The sequence below is a fragment of the Drosophila santomea genome, chromosome 2R (genome assembly GCF_016746245.2).
Source record: "Drosophila santomea strain STO CAGO 1482 chromosome 2R, Prin_Dsan_1.1, whole genome shotgun sequence".
In the NCBI taxonomy this organism is placed as follows: Eukaryota; Metazoa; Arthropoda; class Insecta; order Diptera; family Drosophilidae; genus Drosophila; species Drosophila santomea.
This window is the reverse complement of record NC_053017.2, coordinates 22135265-22152191: the sequence shown is the minus strand read 5'-3', so window position 1 is coordinate 22152191 and position 16927 is coordinate 22135265. Positions and strand designations below refer to the sequence as shown.

General features: G+C 49.8%; 7 protein-coding genes across 9 annotated transcripts; 4 read left to right on the top strand and 3 right to left on the bottom strand.

Moving 5' to 3' along the window:
• Positions 1 to 719: 719 nt before the first annotated feature.
• On the bottom strand, positions 720 to 1492 carry LOC120445326. The gene has a single exon (XM_039625650.1). It carries the CDS (start codon positions 1188 to 1190, stop codon positions 825 to 827), a length of 366 nt encoding a protein of 121 aa, XP_039481584.1. The 5' UTR covers positions 1191 to 1492; the 3' UTR covers positions 720 to 824.
• Positions 1493 to 1600: 108 nt separating this feature from the next.
• LOC120444952 lies at positions 1601 to 2543 on the bottom strand. The gene is made up of 4 exons (XM_039624957.1): positions 2535 to 2543; positions 2187 to 2360; positions 1973 to 2137; positions 1601 to 1911 (listed from the first exon to the last, which is right to left on the bottom strand). The coding sequence occupies exons 1-4, from the start codon at positions 2541 to 2543 to the stop codon at positions 1762 to 1764; spliced, it is 498 nt and encodes a 165-aa protein (XP_039480891.1). The 3' UTR covers positions 1601 to 1761.
• A 402-nt stretch (positions 2544 to 2945) lies between these two features.
• Positions 2946 to 4597, top strand: LOC120445165 (origin recognition complex subunit 4). The gene is made up of 2 exons (XM_039625343.2): positions 2946 to 3234; positions 3295 to 4597. Exons 1-2 carry the CDS (start codon positions 3043 to 3045, stop codon positions 4480 to 4482), a joined length of 1380 nt encoding a protein of 459 aa, XP_039481277.1. The 5' UTR covers positions 2946 to 3042; the 3' UTR covers positions 4483 to 4597.
• A 150-nt stretch (positions 4598 to 4747) lies between these two features.
• On the top strand, positions 4748 to 5497 carry LOC120445167. The gene is made up of 2 exons (XM_039625346.2): positions 4748 to 5015; positions 5072 to 5497. Exons 1-2 carry the CDS (start codon positions 4830 to 4832, stop codon positions 5495 to 5497), a joined length of 612 nt encoding a protein of 203 aa, XP_039481280.1. The 5' UTR covers positions 4748 to 4829.
• On the top strand, positions 5375 to 11955 carry LOC120445166 (rhythmically expressed gene 5 protein). 2 transcript variants are annotated; one of them, XM_039625345.2, is made up of 3 exons: positions 5375 to 5500; positions 10934 to 11123; positions 11256 to 11955. In XM_039625345.2, the coding sequence occupies exons 2-3, from the start codon at positions 10934 to 10936 to the stop codon at positions 11816 to 11818; spliced, it is 753 nt and encodes a 250-aa protein (XP_039481279.1). In that variant the 5' UTR covers positions 5375 to 5500; the 3' UTR covers positions 11819 to 11955. The 2 variants fall into 2 exon arrangements, with proteins under 2 accessions (XP_039481279.1, XP_039481278.1); XM_039625344.2 differs by lacking the exon at positions 5375 to 5500 and adding an exon at positions 6648 to 7321.
• A 717-nt stretch (positions 11956 to 12672) lies between these two features.
• On the top strand, positions 12673 to 14911 carry LOC120444763 (NF-kappa-B essential modulator). 2 transcript variants are annotated; one of them, XM_039624692.2, is made up of 7 exons: positions 12673 to 12733; positions 12975 to 13423; positions 13485 to 13587; positions 13646 to 13953; positions 14100 to 14258; positions 14319 to 14687; positions 14740 to 14911. In XM_039624692.2, the coding sequence occupies exons 2-7, from the start codon at positions 13112 to 13114 to the stop codon at positions 14866 to 14868; spliced, it is 1380 nt and encodes a 459-aa protein (XP_039480626.1). In that variant the 5' UTR covers positions 12673 to 12733; positions 12975 to 13111; the 3' UTR covers positions 14869 to 14911. The 2 variants fall into 2 exon arrangements, with proteins under 2 accessions (XP_039480626.1, XP_039480627.1); XM_039624693.2 differs by lacking the exon at positions 12673 to 12733 and having other exon boundaries at positions 14319 to 14681.
• A 44-nt stretch (positions 14912 to 14955) lies between these two features.
• On the bottom strand, positions 14956 to 16779 carry LOC120444761. Its single transcript, XM_039624690.2, has 5 exons — positions 16053 to 16779; positions 15833 to 15996; positions 15667 to 15776; positions 15149 to 15608; positions 14956 to 15097 (listed from the first exon to the last, which is right to left on the bottom strand). Exons 1-5 carry the CDS (start codon positions 16763 to 16765, stop codon positions 15009 to 15011), a joined length of 1536 nt encoding a protein of 511 aa, XP_039480624.1. The 5' UTR covers positions 16766 to 16779; the 3' UTR covers positions 14956 to 15008.
• Between the last annotated feature and the right edge of the window lie 148 nt (positions 16780 to 16927).

Here is a 16927-nt window from a genome sequence, read left to right as displayed (position 1 = left end):
AAAGTTAGCGTCCTTTGTGTAATTTGCACACTTGCATGGGCATTTGCATTTCCTAGTTTCCCCATTTCACATTTCCCATTGCACATTTCCACTTGCCACTTGCCACTTTCCACTTGCGCATTTCCATCTACCACGCACTCCGATGGACGGATGGGCTCGCCTGAAACTTTGAGGGTAATTTGCATATGGAACTTTTAAATCATACTGCTCGAAGTTGGCCCACAACACCTGGGCTTACGTCTGCGAACGCAGGAGGAGCAGCTGCGTCGATGGACACATTTATCAAGTAGCTAGTCTCTACTAGTTGGTGCCCCAAAATAGCTATATCCTTGCAATGAGTATTCCACAATCTATTACACAATTGCGTAGTGGTTCCCCAACTAAAGGAAAGCGACTTTCATGAACGAGATCCCTAAATCCACATGGTATCTACAATTAATTCAGAATATTTCCCAGTTTATGGGCGCCATAAAGCAGTTTCCGAGATCGCGAACAAACGAGGCGAGTCATCTCATCGAGTGGACAGACGCGATCACTTAATTACCTGTGCGAACTTTTCAGCCGCGCCCCAGTAGGAGAAGGTACAGTGAGCACTCGGTACGGCGGCGGGTGGGGAAGGGCGGTGCGGGGTGGTGCAACCAGTTGCAGGTGGAACTGACGTTTTCACCTTGTTAATTATGCGCACGGTCATGCTAAAATCGCGTAATGAGTGACGGCCATTGAGAGTTGCATTGTCAGCGGAGAATGATAGTTTAATTGCGAGTGCTTCTGGAGAGGATTGGGGTGCAGAGTGCAGAGTGACACCCGGCTGGTCACAGGGAGTCCTAGCACAAGTACAGCTTGGAGGGCTTCATCCGGCCGTACTCCCCGTTCTCGGTGGCCGGTACCTTGAGGCCCGTAATGCCGTCCTTCTCCAGCATCTTGCGATCCTCCAGATCGTCCGCTACCTCCTCGGCAGTGACCATGAACTTCTTGGCCAGGCGCCTCCGGCTGGCGTACTTGAGGAAGTGGCCGTCGCCGTACCGCTGGCGACTCTCCAGATAGATCTGGTCGATCCGCTGGTAGTGGCAGTACTGCATCCTCGGGTACCACGCGAAGGTCTCCTGCCAGTGCCGCGTCGTCCTCTCCATGGCATGGCTGAAGGCGAGCTGGTAGCGCAGCTGCTCCGTGGTCACTATGTCCGCCGGCATCTTGTCAAGGATGTAAGGGTGTGGGGTTGTGTTTACTTAGCTTCGTGTCCTTCTGGTTGTGGATATATGTGTCCGAAATGTGTGAAGTTTGTGGCTGGCCCACCTGATTGGCAGCTGAGTTCTCTGAATTCTCTGGGTTCTCTGGGTTCCCTGTCCCGAGTGCCAATCCCGTTTTCGGAGTCCTCCCTAATCGCATTAGCAGCCACTTGACAGGCGACAGGTGCAGTGCATCCAGGTCACTGCCAGCCACCTGTGCAAAAACTCAAAACTCCAAATGGAGGATCTTATATTTTGACTACTCTCGCTAGCCTACATATTTAAGTTCGCTTTCGTCACTACACTATATTTATTTTCGTAAATTTTGACTACTCTCACTAGCCTACATATTTAAGTTCGCTTTCGTCACTACACTATATTTATTTTCGTAAATCTCAGTTATGTGGCAAATACAACTTCTGATATTCGTTGAGACTCACTATGTTGATACTGGTCCTGGTGACCCCGATCCACTACCAAACCCATTTTGGTAGAGTTTGGAAATAACTTTTTGGAAGACTTCTGAACTGACTGTTTAGCTTTTGGTGAAGTATAGGACGACATCGGAGCGCGGAATGCCCGCCACCAGCCAGGTGGTGTTCATCACGTATCTCCCATCGGGGATGAACGACTGGACCATCTTGTTCAGGTGCTGCACGGGCAGCTTGTCGACCACGATGTCATGCTGCGGATGGAGGAGGCCAAAGGCGGAGGTTAAGCCGCAGGACATGCCAGCACTCACTTACGTCGTAGGGACAGGTGTGGTTTATGTTCGAGTAGCCGGCGAAGGCCTGGTAGACCCAGTTGGCGATCGCGTGCTTGCGCTCCCGGAGGAACTTGCAGGAGTCCACCTTGAAATCAAAGTTGTACGGGATCCGGCTGTTCTCCCGCATCCTCAGCTGGAACCTGGTCTGGAAGAGTGTCGAGTGGTGTGAGACCGACAGAGTTCTATCCTCTTACCTGGCAGTTGTCGATGGGCAGGTGGTACATCTTGGTCTTTAGCGAGAGGTACTTGTAGGTGCGATTTTCGGACTTCAAGTAGCAGTACTCATAGTCCATGAACATCCTGTCGCGCACGAGGCAGATTGCATTGTTGAACTCGAAGTGTCCTCGGATCTTTGAATACCAATTATTCTATAGAATTGTGCCTCCAAGAAGACATATGCATTCGATTCTTACTGCCATCGGAGCCATGGAAATCAACAGGAAAATCCACAATGCGCTCATTCTGAAAAACGACTGCATCACAATCACTAAAATAAAGAGTGCCAAAAGCTGAAATATTTAAAAGGTATTAATTGTAATTACTCGGTTCATTGCTGTTTTTATAATTGCCAACCGATGTTTAACAAACGCTGACAAGCCATTGAGTGCTTAATATACAGTTTAATGAACATATAAGGTACGTGGTATTCCGAATAAAAGCATTCCTCAGAACGTAATAAGGAAATTTGTTGATTTTTGAAAATTTATTTATAGTAATAATTGATTATTTGTTATAGAGTTACTTTCTTATTAATGGATGTCGATTTTGTACGAACTGAAAAGCTGATTTTTCAAAATGTGCTAAAGCCGTTGAAATTAGATCGTGTTGGTTTGTGTCACGGATTGGTTCGCTTGTCTGCTCTTCCCCGGTTCGGGACAAGACTAAGTAGTATCAGTGTTCCAAACCACTGTACAGTAAGCAAAACTAAATATCGACTTTTGTTCCATCCCTAATACATTGTTTACGTTTTTTTGGCGCGATTTATTTACTGGCGGAAATCCAAACTGTGCGTCCTTTTGAACTAATAAACCGAGGAATTCTAATTCGCAAATGCCGGAGGCGGATAAAGAACTAGTGAGCATCAGGCGCTTCCTTAAGGAGCGCCTGCAGCGGGACTACACCACCTTGAGGGGCTACGCAGAAGAGCGCTCCAATGTGCGCCTCTTGCTGCAGCGCACCGCTGAAATGGGGGAATCCAACTCCTTGCTGCTCATTGGGCCGCGGGGATCCGGCAAGACAACGGTATGAGAGCAGCACTTACCCGTAAACCCATCCAGTAATCCGTACTTTCAAATTTCCCAGCTCATCAACGCCGTGCTGGCGGATGTGCTGCCCAATAAAGCGTTCGCGGAAAACACTCTGGTCGTCCACCTGGATGGTAACCTGCACACGGACGACCGAGTGGCCCTGAAGTCCATCACCGTGCAGATGCAGCTGGAGAACGCCGCAGACGGCAAAGTGTTCGGGTCGTTCGCCGAGAACCTCGCCTTCCTGCTGCAGTGCCTCAAGGCGGGCGGCAAGCACTCCAAGAGCGTGGTCTTTATCCTCGAGGAGTTCGACCTCTTCTGTGCCCACCACAACCAGACACTGCTCTACAACCTCTTCGACGTCTCCCAGTCGGCCCAGGCGCCCATCTGCGTGCTTGGCGTTACCTGTCGGCTGGACGTGATCGAGCTGCTGGAGAAGCGGGTCAAGTCGCGCTTCTCGCACCGGCAGGTCTTTCTTTTTCCCAGCTCGCAGCGCTTTGAGGAGTACGTTGGCCTGTGCAAGGAGCTGCTGTCCCTTCCGAGCGGCAATTCACTTTTGCTGGCGGCGGAGCGAATCTATAGTCTACAAAATATCCACTCGGAGGCACTTCACTTCTCCCGCAACCACTTCGACCCCGGGGAGTACGGCTTCCCGCCCAAAGTACGCGAGACCTGGAACAAACAGGTAGGCAAAGTGTTGGCCACTCAGCAGGCAAGAAGCACTCTGCAAACGCTCTATGACTTTGACATCAGCGAGGCCTATCTGAAGAACTTCCTATTCCGCCTGGTGGCACATCTCCGACCGCAGTCTCCCCACATCACAGCCGAAAAGATGGCTGCCGTGGGATCGCAGTTCGAGAGCGACGACAAGATAGAACTGCTCTGCGGGCTCTCAGTCCTGGAGCTGTGCCTGATCATCGCCATCAAGCACCATTCGGAGATTTACGATCGCGACCCTTTCAACTTCGAGATCATCTACGCGCGCTTCTCCAAGTTTGCCAAAGTGTCCACCACCATGCAGGCCGTGGAGCGGTCCATTGTTCTGAAGGCCTTCGAGCACTTACGCATCGCAGAGCTCATTATGCCGCTCTCCGGTGGAGCTGGCGGGGGCGTGGGCAAGGTGCAGAAAGAGTTTGAGATGCATAAGCTGGCGCTGACTTACGGCCAGATTCAGCACTCTGTGCAGCGATACCAGGCCCTTCCCACAGAGGTAGCCCAGTGGGCGCAGAGCTCACTGATTTAGCTGAGGATCAGACAGCCGCGTTCTGTTTATTTAGTATTTGAATTAAGGATGTTCCGAATTATTTAGTTGGTAATGCTTTGTTTAAGAAATTAATTAAACTACTTATAATCTTCAACAAGTAGTATAAGCTCTTTTGCAAAAGAAAAGTAATATGTAGGAAAGCAGTTAATTATCGCCAGGCATTTAGGTCAGGTTAGTTCAGTTTTATCTGTTGCGCACTTACCGATCGATAATGCTAATTCCTGGAGTCGCCCGCATTTCTCTGCCACTAAAATGAGGGTGGATCTCGGTATATAAAGGCCTCCAATTGTGGAGCAGGAGTCAGGTGAAGCTTCAGTCGCATCAGCATGAGATTCATAACAGTCCTGTCTGCTTCGCTCTTGGTGGCTATTGTGGCCATCGGCCAGGCGGATGACAGCAGTCCAGGATTCTTCCTAAAGATCACCAAGAACGTGCCGCGGCTGGGCAAGCGAGGGGAGAACTTTTCCCTCAAGAACCTGAAGACCATTCCTCGCATAGGACGAAGTGAACACGTGAGTACAAGCAAGGGACTCTTAAAGGATCTTAGTAAACCTTGAACGATTTCCAGAGCTCTGTGACTCCTCTGCTGGCCTGGCTATGGGATCTGGATACGAGTCCCAGCAAGCGGCGCCTGCCCGCAGGAGAATCCGCGACGAAGGAGCAGGAACTTAACGTGGTGCAGCCCGTCAACTCGAACACGCTGCTTGAGCTGCTCGACAACAACGCTATTCCCAGCGAGCAGGTGAAGTTCGTCCACTGGAAGGACTTCGACCGTGCCCTCCAGGTGGATGCGGATCTTTACAGCAAGGTTATCCAGCTGGGCCGCCGTCCGGACCGGCACCTCAAGCAGACTCTCAGCTTCGGCAGCTTCGTTCCCATCTTCGGCGACGACCAGAACCCGGACTTCATGATGTACAAGAACAACGAGGATCAGGAACTGTACGGCGGGGGAAATCGCTACGATCGCAACTTCCTCAAGTACAACACCCTGTGAGAGGTGAAGTATCAATCTGAAGTATTTAAAATATTGATATATCCGGAACCTAGAAATCTATCTATGGATTGAGTATTTATTTAAGCCTATAAACTATACAACTTAGTAGCTCTAGTCTTCATTAGAATGCTTTCCCATAAGTACATAAATGCGAAATAATCAACAAAATCCGCGTGTTGGGGCTGGCAAGAGAAAGTCGCTGAAGCGGAGCCTTTCTTTATCGCATTCCCGGAAGGAATCGAATGGGAGCAGCGCATTAACGGCGCTTCTTTGACCAGGTCCACTCCACTCTGCATCGCAATCTGACGAGTCAACAACCCAGCGATCTCTTCTCGGCGGAGATGGGGGGCGGATGACTCAACGGAGCGAACGCGGGCTTATCAAATTTATGGGGCCCGTGATGTTAGGAATTTCCAGCGATTCCATCGCATTCTTCTGCTACCTTTTACCGACTTTTACCTCATAATTGAATTAGGCGATCTGGCCGCGAATTGAATTCCCAAACAAGATCATGGCGCCGTGGCATTTTGGAATCTAATGTCTTTATTTTGTTTAATTAGCGTGCTGCTGTTAAGTATGCTGACCAGAATACTGGCCACAATGGAGCGAGTAATCGCGCGGCTCATCAACCATTTCAATTACCAGCCCGGCTTGATCGGAGTCTCGGACTCAGACGCGATGACGACGCAAACTTGACTTTGAAATTTTTGCAATGCCTCGCTGATGTTCGACTCAGAGCTGGTTGTTATTGTTTCTGGCCTTTTTGATTGTTTACTTTGGCTTTTAATTTCTATTTCCAGTGCAAGCGTAGAACACGTTTGCTGGTGGCGAACAGCGGCTTAGGCGCGAGAAATGTGAGGGGGATCGGGAGTAGTGCCAAGATACCCGACTCGAAGGACCTAGAGGAACTATCAGCATGAGAATCCATTGCATTAGGGTCCCCCTCTTTGAGGTCCCAAATCTGCAATGGCGCGCCCCTGTTTTTTTTTGGGTGCTCCCCGCCCACTGCCGCTCTCCCGCTCGCTTTCGCTCCCTGTTGCTTTCGCTCCGCCGCGCAATCGCTCTCTCTCTCTCCGCTCTCCGCGATCCGCTCTCCCGCCGCCAAAGCCGATCTCCGATCTCAGAGCTTAAATACGTGTGGAGCGCCAGCGCCGTCCGAAGACGACTCACAGACATCGCCGCGCTCGGTTGCTCGACATAGTTATATGCCATAGTGCTGAAGTGCTGAAGTGCTCGCTCCGTTTCCGTTTCGCTTGGAATTCGCCGTTTTCGTGATCGACTGATCGGTGTTCGGTGGGCGCCCCTCCCTCTCCCTAAGCCGACTCCCCCATCTTGCCGAGAAACCAATGTGTGAAACAAGCTTTTGCGTTTCAAGCTGAGACACACGTACACCCAAAAACAGCGATAATACGAATTGGCCACGCTCGTTGTTTGGCTAATTCAATTAAGTGCGTCGGACAGAAGAAAGCCACTTGGCTAGCAGCCTAAACCGAAACCGAAACCGAGTGATAATCCATCAAAAGGCCACAAAAGCGCTTTTTTTTGGGCCCTAAAAAAAAGAAAGTCGCCGCACAAAGGTTACACAACCAAAGCGAGCAATTGACCCACGAAACTCGGACCACATATCACGGATCACGGATCACTCGGCCCGAATCCCCTGAACTCTCCGTGAAGTGCGGAGTACGCAACATCAAAAACAGCAACGCCACTATGACGACTGCGGCGAAAGTAATCTTGGCCTGCTGCCTGCTGGGCGCCTTCCACTTGCAGATCGGCTCGTCATCGGCCATTCCCATCTGGGAGTTCCTGACCCGCAACGAGAAGGTAAGCGAAAATGCACATTGCGCATACGCCGCGTGCGCCAGGTGCACGTTGCGCATACGCCTCGTTTACTCCACTTATGTACACTTACACTTGCACTTACACACGGCCATTGTCCTTGGCATTGCGCATCTGTCGAGTTGAGTCTATTGAGCTCGCTCCAACCTGTCGAATCTAGCGCAGCGCTGAATACTTGATCAGCAGAGCATGCTCGTTAATAATAGCGATATTGATATTGATATGGTGTTTTGATAACTTCAATGAGTTCGCATATTAACGGCGCTCTGCGCGCTTCTGTTTTTGGGTTTCTCTCCGCACTTTTCAGTCCGTCGAAGACAAAACAGCAAAGGAATGAATATGAATACGAGCATCAGCATGAATATGAATGGTTGACAAGACGCCGTTCATTGTCAGTGAGCGGTATTCGCTGCTCATTTGCATAACTGTACCGCGATTGGCATCGTAACCAACACCAACATGGCACAACAAATACTCGAGCCGAAAGCTGAAGAAGAACGGTCCTTGGCATAAATAGACGCCTGCGGAGTGCGGTCTTGACATTGGGCCTTATCAGCGCCGCGTCTGGCGAGGATTGTGCGGTGTGGTACAGTGGGGCCAGGCCTGGAAATACCGGATCAGTGGGCAGCACCGGCTGGGCAGCCACTTGACTTCGAGAGCGTTCGAGGGGAATCCGCTAGCTGGTGTTGGCCAAAACATCAGCCAGCTGGTTTCACAACTGATGAAGCGAAAAGGTTATGCCGCCTGGGATCTAACCGCGCGATTAGTCAGCCAATCCCCCAAAACCACCGAGACAGTAGAGTCCGGTCGAGCGTGGAGCAAACATTAATTTTCATTTATGAGGAACAACAGTTTCAATTTACATTCGCAAGTGCCGCAAATTGCCAGCGAGCTGGGGAAAAACTTAATAATGGCTAAAAGCTTTTCACTTTTCTGCACAAATGTTTGTGCAACAAAGCGTGACAACGTTGCGGCAATTTTCTCCGCTGTTTTTGTTTATTTGGTGTTTTTTGGTTAATGAACTCCGCCAAAGTGGTCCGCTCATTAATTAGCCGCCGGACTTAATTTATATGTATACTCGCATATGTAGCGATTTGGCAGTCATTAGATCTTTGTGCTGCCTGCTGCCAGCGCATCAATCTCTGCTTTTCTGCTTTTCTGACCGCTAAGCACGCGAACTGCGCCTTAAATCCGCGGATCGAGACAATAGACCCCATCCGATCCCGCCCAGAAGTGATTGAAAGCCGCATCCGGCACCCCACACGAGTCTCTCGAAATGGGAAAATAATTTCTAAAAGGCAATTAGTTGCCGAAACGCTGAAAGGCAGCGACGCAGTTTTGTGGGATGATACTCGACACTCAATGCTCAATACTCGATAATCCTCTTTTTGCACTTCATGTAAATTTCTAACCAGATTCGCCTCGGAACGATCACTTTTAGGTGTATTTATAGAAGATGCTTCAGCTTCCTGCTTTTCGAGGTGACTTTACCCCGCTCCCGACTATTTGAGCGCTTTCGATTTTCGATTGCAAAAATAAACAAGAGCTCAACAATTTGTTGTTGCCCTTATGTTTTCATGGGTGCAAACGCGTTTGGCCGGTTTGCGGTTCGGGCCCCAATAAATAAGTTATGTTCGCATTACCGTTTTGTTTTTACGTAAAATATGCTGGGGCTGGGATCACCAACATGTGTAGTAATGGAACCCTTGCCCATCGAATAGCCGATCGAACCGGAGTCATTACCTCGTCTCTTGGCTTTTTATTTTGTCTGTTATGAAATGTTTCATTTTCGTGGCTGTCTTTTTGTTGGTTTCTTCGGTTGCCAACTTCGATGTTTCATAATGTAACCTGCGCATATCAACAGGTTATTGACCGCCAATCCGCTGGGGATGGCATATGGCCTGTGGTATGTGCCAGACCCACGAGACAGCTTTTGGCCATCTCTGGGATGGAGTACTGCCCATACCCACAAGGAAGCATGAGATCACATATAGATAGCTCGGGTTAAGATCAGTGTGTCTATAGGCTAGACGCTGGCTTTCGGAGAGTGCAAGTGCAGGGGACTGACATCCCCTCACTTCGCTGGAAGGCTAATGAATTACAACCTGTCCCCGACGATCTCGAATCAACATATCTTAATAAAAACGAGCGTATATTATATAAGCGCATTAAGTACGTGACTTTGACAACTCCCGCAAAGGCTTTTGGAATATTTGCACGCCAAGTTATAAATAAATTGCTGTTTTGCTGAATTTTCAATTTCGACTGGCTAATTATTTAATTGTGCCAGGGCCTGGACCATAAAATCCGGCCAGAGTTATTCCAATCAGATAACGCGCTTCTGACGCAGGCTTTCACTGGCTTCCACTGGCGGTGGGCTGGACACAAAGGAACCCATTTGTTAGGTTAATCGCTGCCCACTCAAATATTTGGGCAAAAGCACACACGGAGGGGTGCTGAGGAGGTGGTGCGATGGTATCCACTGCATTTCGCAGTTTGCACACGTTTGTGTGGCCCCACCGAGTGGGTAACGGTAATTGGTAATGTGAGCCAACCCACCAACCCACCAACCCGCCAACTTTGGCCCCTCCAAGCGATCCAAACCGATCCAAGTCGATCCGATCCATGCAATGCATTATGCAAACGGCGTAGAATTGTAAAACCCAAAGCAGAGCCAATGCAAATGAAGCTCTTGCTGGATTTTGAAGCAGATCAAGGGTATATATTTCTAGAAGGAGGCTACGGACCCGATACTGGATCCCCAACTGAAGTAACCCAGTTCCCCACATAGCTCTTTGTTCTGCTGTTTGCTCTTCCACTCTTCGTTTGTTTTTCTGTCTGCCGAGCAGGGGTGCTAAATCGTGATCGATGCCGGATTCGGAACTTTCGGATCTTTCGGGGAGTTTCTGCTCTTTATGGCCACCGAATTAGCATAGGAGCAGAGGCGATCCACTTGACGTCACCGGCGACCAGAGAAATACCCAAACCACAGATGCAGATGTGTCACCGCAGTAGAACATTCGGCGCTAATTAAAAGTCCATTCAACGCTTCGCTGGCCACGGAGAATAGACAATGAGCTGCTGCTTTGGTCGCTGAACCGTAAACCCATACCCATACCCATACCCGTACCCATAGCCAGCCCATCCGAACTGGGGCACACATACCAGATGCCAGCCATCCAATCGCGCCCTGGGAGGCAGTTGCTCAACTCGCAGCCGCGCTGTCGAAATGCATTTCGTTTGTGCAACGAAAGTGCAATCATCTCCCGGCTGACACACACGCACCTTGCGAAACCTCCCCATTATGGGGCACAAGCAGCTCCACCTCTGCCCTGCGACACCCACGAGACCTGGTCTCATCGGCGAGGCGGAATATGAATACTTCAAACTTTCTTTTCAGCTCGTCGTTGCTAATAAAATCTAAGAAATCAACAGTCTAAGTCTGCAAGTTTTTTTGGAAACTAATATCACCTATGCTCTCAATCAATACCATACTCGGTTTCTGAACAGAGAGTTGCTAAGCTGCTTTCTAATTGTAGTACTTGATTTAATAATACAAATTGCCCCCAAAGTAACCCCCGATTTTGCTCTCTGCAGATGTCCCACCTGTACTCAACATTCGCCCAATTGGTTAGCGTGCACTGCAAGTCAACAGCCGCCGTCGGAGGTCTTCCAGTGAACCAGTGCAAGCACAATCTGCTCGGCTACGGGTCCGCCAAGCTGCAGACGCTCTCCGACGCCCAGCTGGAGGCACTAGATCCGTATCAGCGCGATGCCAACGAGCTGAGTAAGTGCCCCTATCTGCGTGGGAGGGAGACTGATCGATTTCCGCGTCAGAACTTCCGCAGTGCGCAGTCGCGACGTGCTCGACGTGAGCTCTCAATCTCGATGTCGATCTGACCGCTCTTTTCTTCCGCAGTCTGGTTATCGATTATGCGGGACCATCCGAGCGGAGCCAGCCTGGTGACCACGAGGCAGCCGCTCCAGCAGCCCTTGCCCACTCCGCCCGCTTCCTCGCTGATCATCCTAACGCGCCAGCAACTTCCGCACGGAGCATCTCATGTCATGCAGAGCTCTGGTTCCGGCTCCGCCACCAATCCAATCTTCGAGAGTGGCGAGCAGGAGCACAAGTACGCCATGGATATGGACATGGCCTACGGCTACGGGCCCCAGTCCAGCAGTGAGCTGCCAGTGGCCGCCGCCCTGACTTCAGAGCCGCCCAAGAGATTCCTCACCGGACCTCTGGTGATCCGCGTACGACCCGATGGCTCCCCGGTGGAGGAGGACAAGAGGATGCCACTGCCACGTGACGAGGACCTGCCCTACTTCCGCCTTGGTCTGGCCGCCGCCCAGCCCAACAGGCATCGCAAGATCGCCACCATCAGCGCCTTGAAGCAGCAGCACTTCGCCTCCATCCTGCAGAGCGACCTCCAGCCACCCCACCAGACGCAAAGGCGTCTGTTCCGCCAGCAGCAGGCGTAAGATCCCGGAGAGCCGGAGGATCCGCAGACCTAGACCTAAGTCCTTGTGTGAATGTGATAGAGGAGATCAGGAGGTCATCCTGCATCGTAGAGTGCGAGAGTGAACGAATGAGCCTTCTAGTTGTAGCCGTTTGAGGAGTTTTCTTGAATGCACTTGAGCTTTAATGGAATTTCGTATCGTATTCGTTTAAGTTTTTTTAATTTTATTTATTCGCGTGCATTAGCCGTAAGATCAAATAGAGATTCTCGAGTAATAAACCGCATGATGATTATCATTGTTACGAACGTATGAATTCTAAAATGTGCGGATGGAATGGCATGGAAATGGGGATGGAGATGGGGTCTCTGCACATAGCCAGTAACCGGTTGATTATGGTAATGCGAAAGTCGCATCTCGGCCAGCCACCAGTTCCTTGTCGCGAGTTCCACTCATACCTATATTAAACACGCGAAAGCCTTATTAACCCACATCCACAGAGTTGAGGCCGAACAATGGAGGTACTGAATCCGGTTTGGCGGGTTCAGAACGCACTGCCAGGCCACCAAATGGGCCGGCCATTAGAATTTGCGAGATTTGGCAATTACATTTCGGTGTAATTTCGCTGGCAACTGGTTTGTCTGGCTCAGGCCTTTAGGACGCGCCCATTAATCTCGGCCGTGCAACAAAGGAAGATAAATTGGGATGCACGTCACTGGGCTTAAATGCCGGACCTGGCAGTGCATGCACCTTCATTAGCGCGAGTTTAAGGCGTGTAATCTGGCTTATTGAAATTAGCTACTTTTGAATTCCGATAAGCGAGTCCGCCGACTGTCGATATCGATTCCGATTTCATATTGTAATCACTATCAAAGAAACGGTACGTCTGGAAAGTCTGCGGTCACACTGGTCCCAGATGTTATGGTAAAATAGCAAAAGGTAAATATTATTTCGCAGAAAAATTGTATTTTCCACGAATCTGTTGGCAAAGCAAAGAGAGATAAGGTAGGAGGTACTACTACTGATAAGCTATAAATGGAATACTCATTACCAAAGAGTGTATAAACATTGCAACGCGGCAAGGTAGTTCCCACTGTAAATGAATCACTGTTCTTAATCTCATATATTTAGCATACATACATATATCCTTGCAACTAACGTGTGTGTGCGTTTGTTTCAGATTTGCACGCAAGATTTCAAAAACAGTTGGCGTTTCGAAATCCGTGCTGCGGAATTTATCGATTAGGCAAATACGCTGCTTTTTGGGTTTAGAAAAAGGGGAATCCCCTGAGTAACCTGGGATCGGAGTCGTATCTGATGATTAAAACCAGTCAGTGTTACCGCGACAACGGCGACATGTCGGAGGAGGATTCGTTCGTCATTTTGGGTAGCTCGCCGTACTCCTCGCTCGTTCCGGATGGTTCCTTGGTGTCCGACGGTTTTGATGATGTGCAGGAGGCGAAGGAACCCGTTGCCTCTACGAGCACCCAGCCACCAACAGTAAACAGTACTCCAGTCAGCATGAGTGCATCGCAACAGCAGCACATATCGCTGGACTCTGAATCATCTCAGCACCAGTCCCTGGCGACCAGCTTCATCATGGGTGAAGTTCAATCCGATGTCCTGAAGGTAAGACTTTGATTACTCCTCGCTTGATTCATCAAAATCTAACATCTAAATCCATCCACAGAACAGTGTTTACTCGCAGTTTCCCAGCCTCTGCTCGCTGCAGGCTTCCGCAGAGGATGTAGTGAAGCTCCAGAACATGATGACCGAGTACCTTGCTCTGAAGAGTGAGTTTTCTTTTCCCGTATAGTAGTAACAAGCAATAATCCACTATTCTCCGGCCAGGCACACTTGACAAGGTGAACCAAACCATGCTGAATTACCACAAACTGACTCAACAATGGCGTCAAGAAGCCGCCGATCGGGAACAGCAGTACAAGGAGCAGTTAAAAGAGTGTCAAGTGCAGGTCGAGGCTCTTCGCGAGGAAAATCAAAAGCTGAAGGAGGACCTTGAGACGAAAATTGAGCAGATTGAAGTGGTGCAGTCCATCAGCCAAAAAGAGCAGGATGAGCTTCGTCAGAGTGTATCTGGGAAACAGTCACTGATCGACAATATGCGGGTGGAGATTGACAAGCTGCAGCAGCTAAAAATGGTATGTATGTAGGTCGACCAGTTGCCCCTTGCACCAAGCGATAGGAGAAATACTTGGGTAAAGGCTTGTACGCACTACTGTCAACACTATAAACTGCGCAGTATTTTGCTAAAATAATCTCTGCTCTTTGTGCTTTGATATTCCAGCACTCGTTTGAGTTCGTACCTGAGGACGGATCCCAAAAGGAACCTGACCCGAGCATGGCCTTGAACTATGTGCAAAGGGACGAGCACGATCGCCAGGTGCGGGACCTTCAGCGCCAGCTCTCTAAACTCTTAGCTGAAAACCTGGAGGTCACTGAAATGGTTTGTGTTTGTATACTGCTACGCGATGTTTCTATATAACTATAACACCTCGAATTGCAGAAAAAAACCTATATTGAGGAGATCGACTGCTTAAAGGTTACCTTGGCGAGCGCCCAGGAGCTGATGCAGAAAATGCACCGGGATATTAACGAGCTGAAAGCGAAGGACATCCAGAAGCAGGAGGTGATCGAACATCTACAGACCCAAAACGATATCTACCGCAAGGACTTCGAAATGGAGCGGGCAGATCGCGAGAAAAATGCCGGCGAGAAAGATCAGTACCTTTTGGATCTGCGAGCTCTGCAAAGGAGGAACCAGGAGCTAATCGAAGCTCTGGCTGAGTCCCACAAGGCAAGCAAGGCGAGCTCGACCGCTTCCTCGCTAAGTTCAAGCAGAAGCAGTTTGCGGGAGGAGCAGAGACCAGTAAGAGTACGCAGATTTCAAACTCTATAAATGTCAATACTCATTTTTGTTTTTGTAGGTTCTCGATCCAACAGGCGCTGCATCCCGGACTTCGGATACCACTTTGAGATGTCCCATCTGCTCAAAGTCCTTTAACACCCTAAGCGTGCTCCAGAGTCATGTTAACGATTGTTTGGATAAAAACTAAGCACAATAACTAACCATTAATATATTTTTTTATTTGTAATCTACATGGTATTGTTTAAGCTTAAAGATTAGCCAACCGGCAATAATGTATAAAAACACTAATTACAGTTACGTTAGCAATGAAAAAATTACGCGAGTCCCTCAGAGTTTGCTGCGAATGGGCGGCATTTCCAGAGACCAGACGCGGTGTACATCTGGACTGGCTACCAGATTGCTTAGCACATTTACGTCTGCAAAGAATTGAGATAAGGCACAACCCATCGATTAAACACTCTGCTCACCATTAGTGCGCGCAAACTGCTGCAACGTGTTGCGGATATCACAAATTGGAATGGCTGTATTTATATTTGGGTAGACGACGTCGTCTAATTTAATGTTGGACACACAGACGCCTAGGATGCATCCGTTCTGGTCGAACATGGGTCCTCCACTTTGACCCGCCTGCACGCTGCCATCGGACATAATGGCACCAGTGTCGCACTTGATGATCCTGCCTTGAAAAATCGAAGGATTGAAGTCGTGCCTGAAGCTGAAGTTAACGTAGTAGGGAAACCCGGCGTTGTACACCATTTGCCCGATGGTGGCCGGAGTTCTGGCCAGTCGCACGCAGCATCGATCCGGCACATCCTGCGGAGCAGTGAGTAGCGCCAGGTCGAAGGGCTTGTCGCTGTCCGGATTGCACCAAATCACCTCAGACTGAAACTCGCGATCAGCAGCACGGCAATTAACAGTCTCAATGCTCTACGGGAAAGACAATAATTTAGTGCACCAAGGCAAAGAACAACCCATACTTGCATACCTGTCCCACCACATGTGCACAGGTGAGGATGAAGCGCTTATTGTGAACTCGTATGAATGTCCCTGTTCCTTGTTGTCCAGCCGACTCAATGACCACAATTGTGCGCTCCCCTGGAACGGAAAGAAGTAATTACTTGGAGATCAGCGTGGAATCAGTCCTTATTTACAGGCGAAGCTCGAGGGCTCTCGACTCAGCTGGAATGCTGTAGTGGACATGCCGAGCTTTTCCATAAAGTTGCGTAAAAGGTAGCCAAAGTTCGCGGCCAGTGTCAGGTTGACGTTTTCCTGATGGCGCTGGAACGAGGTGCATATCACAATGCCAACGAGCCGCCTGATGAACGGAAATTCTTGGTATATTACTATTATTACTTTGTGACCATCACCTACAGCTTGTTGTTGAACACAGCAGAGCCTTCACAGCCCAGTGGCAGAGCATTTGAAATGGCAAACAAGCAGCCACTGCGTCCCATTACGTTGGATACCTTTCCAATGCTGATGGTCTTGTAGAAGTTCTCCAGGCCAAAGGGCGAACACATGACCAGCACGTCGTCCAACGTGTGCAGGGGCTGCAGGTGTCGCAAGTAGTTGCCGATGTGCGCGAGGAAGCGCTTGAAGGACTCCTCCCTTTCGGGCTTTCGTAAACCCAAGACCACAAAGCTGGAGCGCAGTACCTCACCCGCATCGCCGGAGTCAGCGGTGAGCAGTATGTGGTGCAGGTTGCGACTTACCTCGTCGGCACAGAACACGTACAGCGGATGGGCAGTGAAGCGGGAGAGGATGTGTGGTTGCCGCGACCCAGATGCAGTGTTGGGCCTCGGGCGTCGTTGCTGCGGATCGAAGGTGACCTGGAAATGTAGCGAGCGGATCCGCGCACCCTCCTTCTGCTCCTCATTCTGGACATCCAGCAGTTGACCCCGCTGCAGCCTGGAGACAATGGCCTTGTTCTGCGCTCCTTTGTCCTCGTCACCGTCCAATGCCAGATGTGGTTGCAGAATGCTTCCCGAACTGATGATCACTTCGTTGTTGATGATGATCCCGGACTGCTTCGCGGCCGGTGGACTAGTGACCTCCAGCAGGGCGTGGCGTATTTTCAGCAGCATTATCTCTAGATCTGACTATGATATGGCCCTTGTCATGGAAAACTGCGTTTGCTCTAAGCGGAACCTTTGTGTTTGGACTCCGCTGCTGCCATTCGCAGCGACAACCAGCTGTTCGTCCATCAAAACAAACCAGATTTCGCCATTCACCGCGCGCCGATCAGC

Coding starts and splice junctions, on each gene's coding strand:
- LOC120445326 (XM_039625650.1), bottom strand. CDS start 1,190: ATGCCGGCGGACATAGTGACCACGGAGCAGCTGCGCTACCAGCTCGCC.
- LOC120444952 (XM_039624957.1), bottom strand. Junction 2,138..2,186: donor TGCCCATCGACAACTGCCAG/GTAAGAGGATAG, acceptor ACACTCTTCCAG/ACCAGGTTCCAGCTGAGGAT. Junction 1,912..1,972: donor ACCACACCTGTCCCTACGAC/GTAAGTGAGTGC, acceptor CTCCATCCGCAG/CATGACATCGTGGTCGACAA.
- LOC120445165 (XM_039625343.2), top strand. CDS start 3,043: ATGCCGGAGGCGGATAAAGAACTAGTGAGCATCAGGCGCTTCCTTAAG. Junction 3,235..3,294: donor GGGGATCCGGCAAGACAACG/GTATGAGAGCAG, acceptor CAAATTTCCCAG/CTCATCAACGCCGTGCTGGC.
- LOC120445167 (XM_039625346.2), top strand. CDS start 4,830: ATGAGATTCATAACAGTCCTGTCTGCTTCGCTCTTGGTGGCTATTGTG. Junction 5,016..5,071: donor GCATAGGACGAAGTGAACAC/GTGAGTACAAGC, acceptor AACGATTTCCAG/AGCTCTGTGACTCCTCTGCT.
- LOC120445166 (XM_039625344.2), top strand. CDS start 7,208: ATGACGACTGCGGCGAAAGTAATCTTGGCCTGCTGCCTGCTGGGCGCC. Junction 7,322..10,933: donor TCCTGACCCGCAACGAGAAG/GTAAGCGAAAAT, acceptor TGCTCTCTGCAG/ATGTCCCACCTGTACTCAAC. Junction 11,124..11,255: donor GCGCGATGCCAACGAGCTGA/GTAAGTGCCCCT, acceptor TTTCTTCCGCAG/TCTGGTTATCGATTATGCGG.
- LOC120444763 (XM_039624692.2), top strand. CDS start 13,112: ATGATTAAAACCAGTCAGTGTTACCGCGACAACGGCGACATGTCGGAG. Junction 13,588..13,645: donor CGAGTACCTTGCTCTGAAGA/GTGAGTTTTCTT, acceptor TTCTCCGGCCAG/GCACACTTGACAAGGTGAAC. Junction 14,688..14,739: donor AGGAGCAGAGACCAGTAAGA/GTACGCAGATTT, acceptor TTGTTTTTGTAG/GTTCTCGATCCAACAGGCGC.
- LOC120444761 (XM_039624690.2), bottom strand. CDS start 16,765: ATGCTGCTGAAAATACGCCACGCCCTGCTGGAGGTCACTAGTCCACCG. Junction 15,997..16,052: donor GCTGTGTTCAACAACAAGCT/GTAGGTGATGGT, acceptor TCCGTTCATCAG/GCGGCTCGTTGGCATTGTGA. Junction 15,098..15,148: donor GCAGTTTGCGCGCACTAATG/GTGAGCAGAGTG, acceptor AATTCTTTGCAG/ACGTAAATGTGCTAAGCAAT.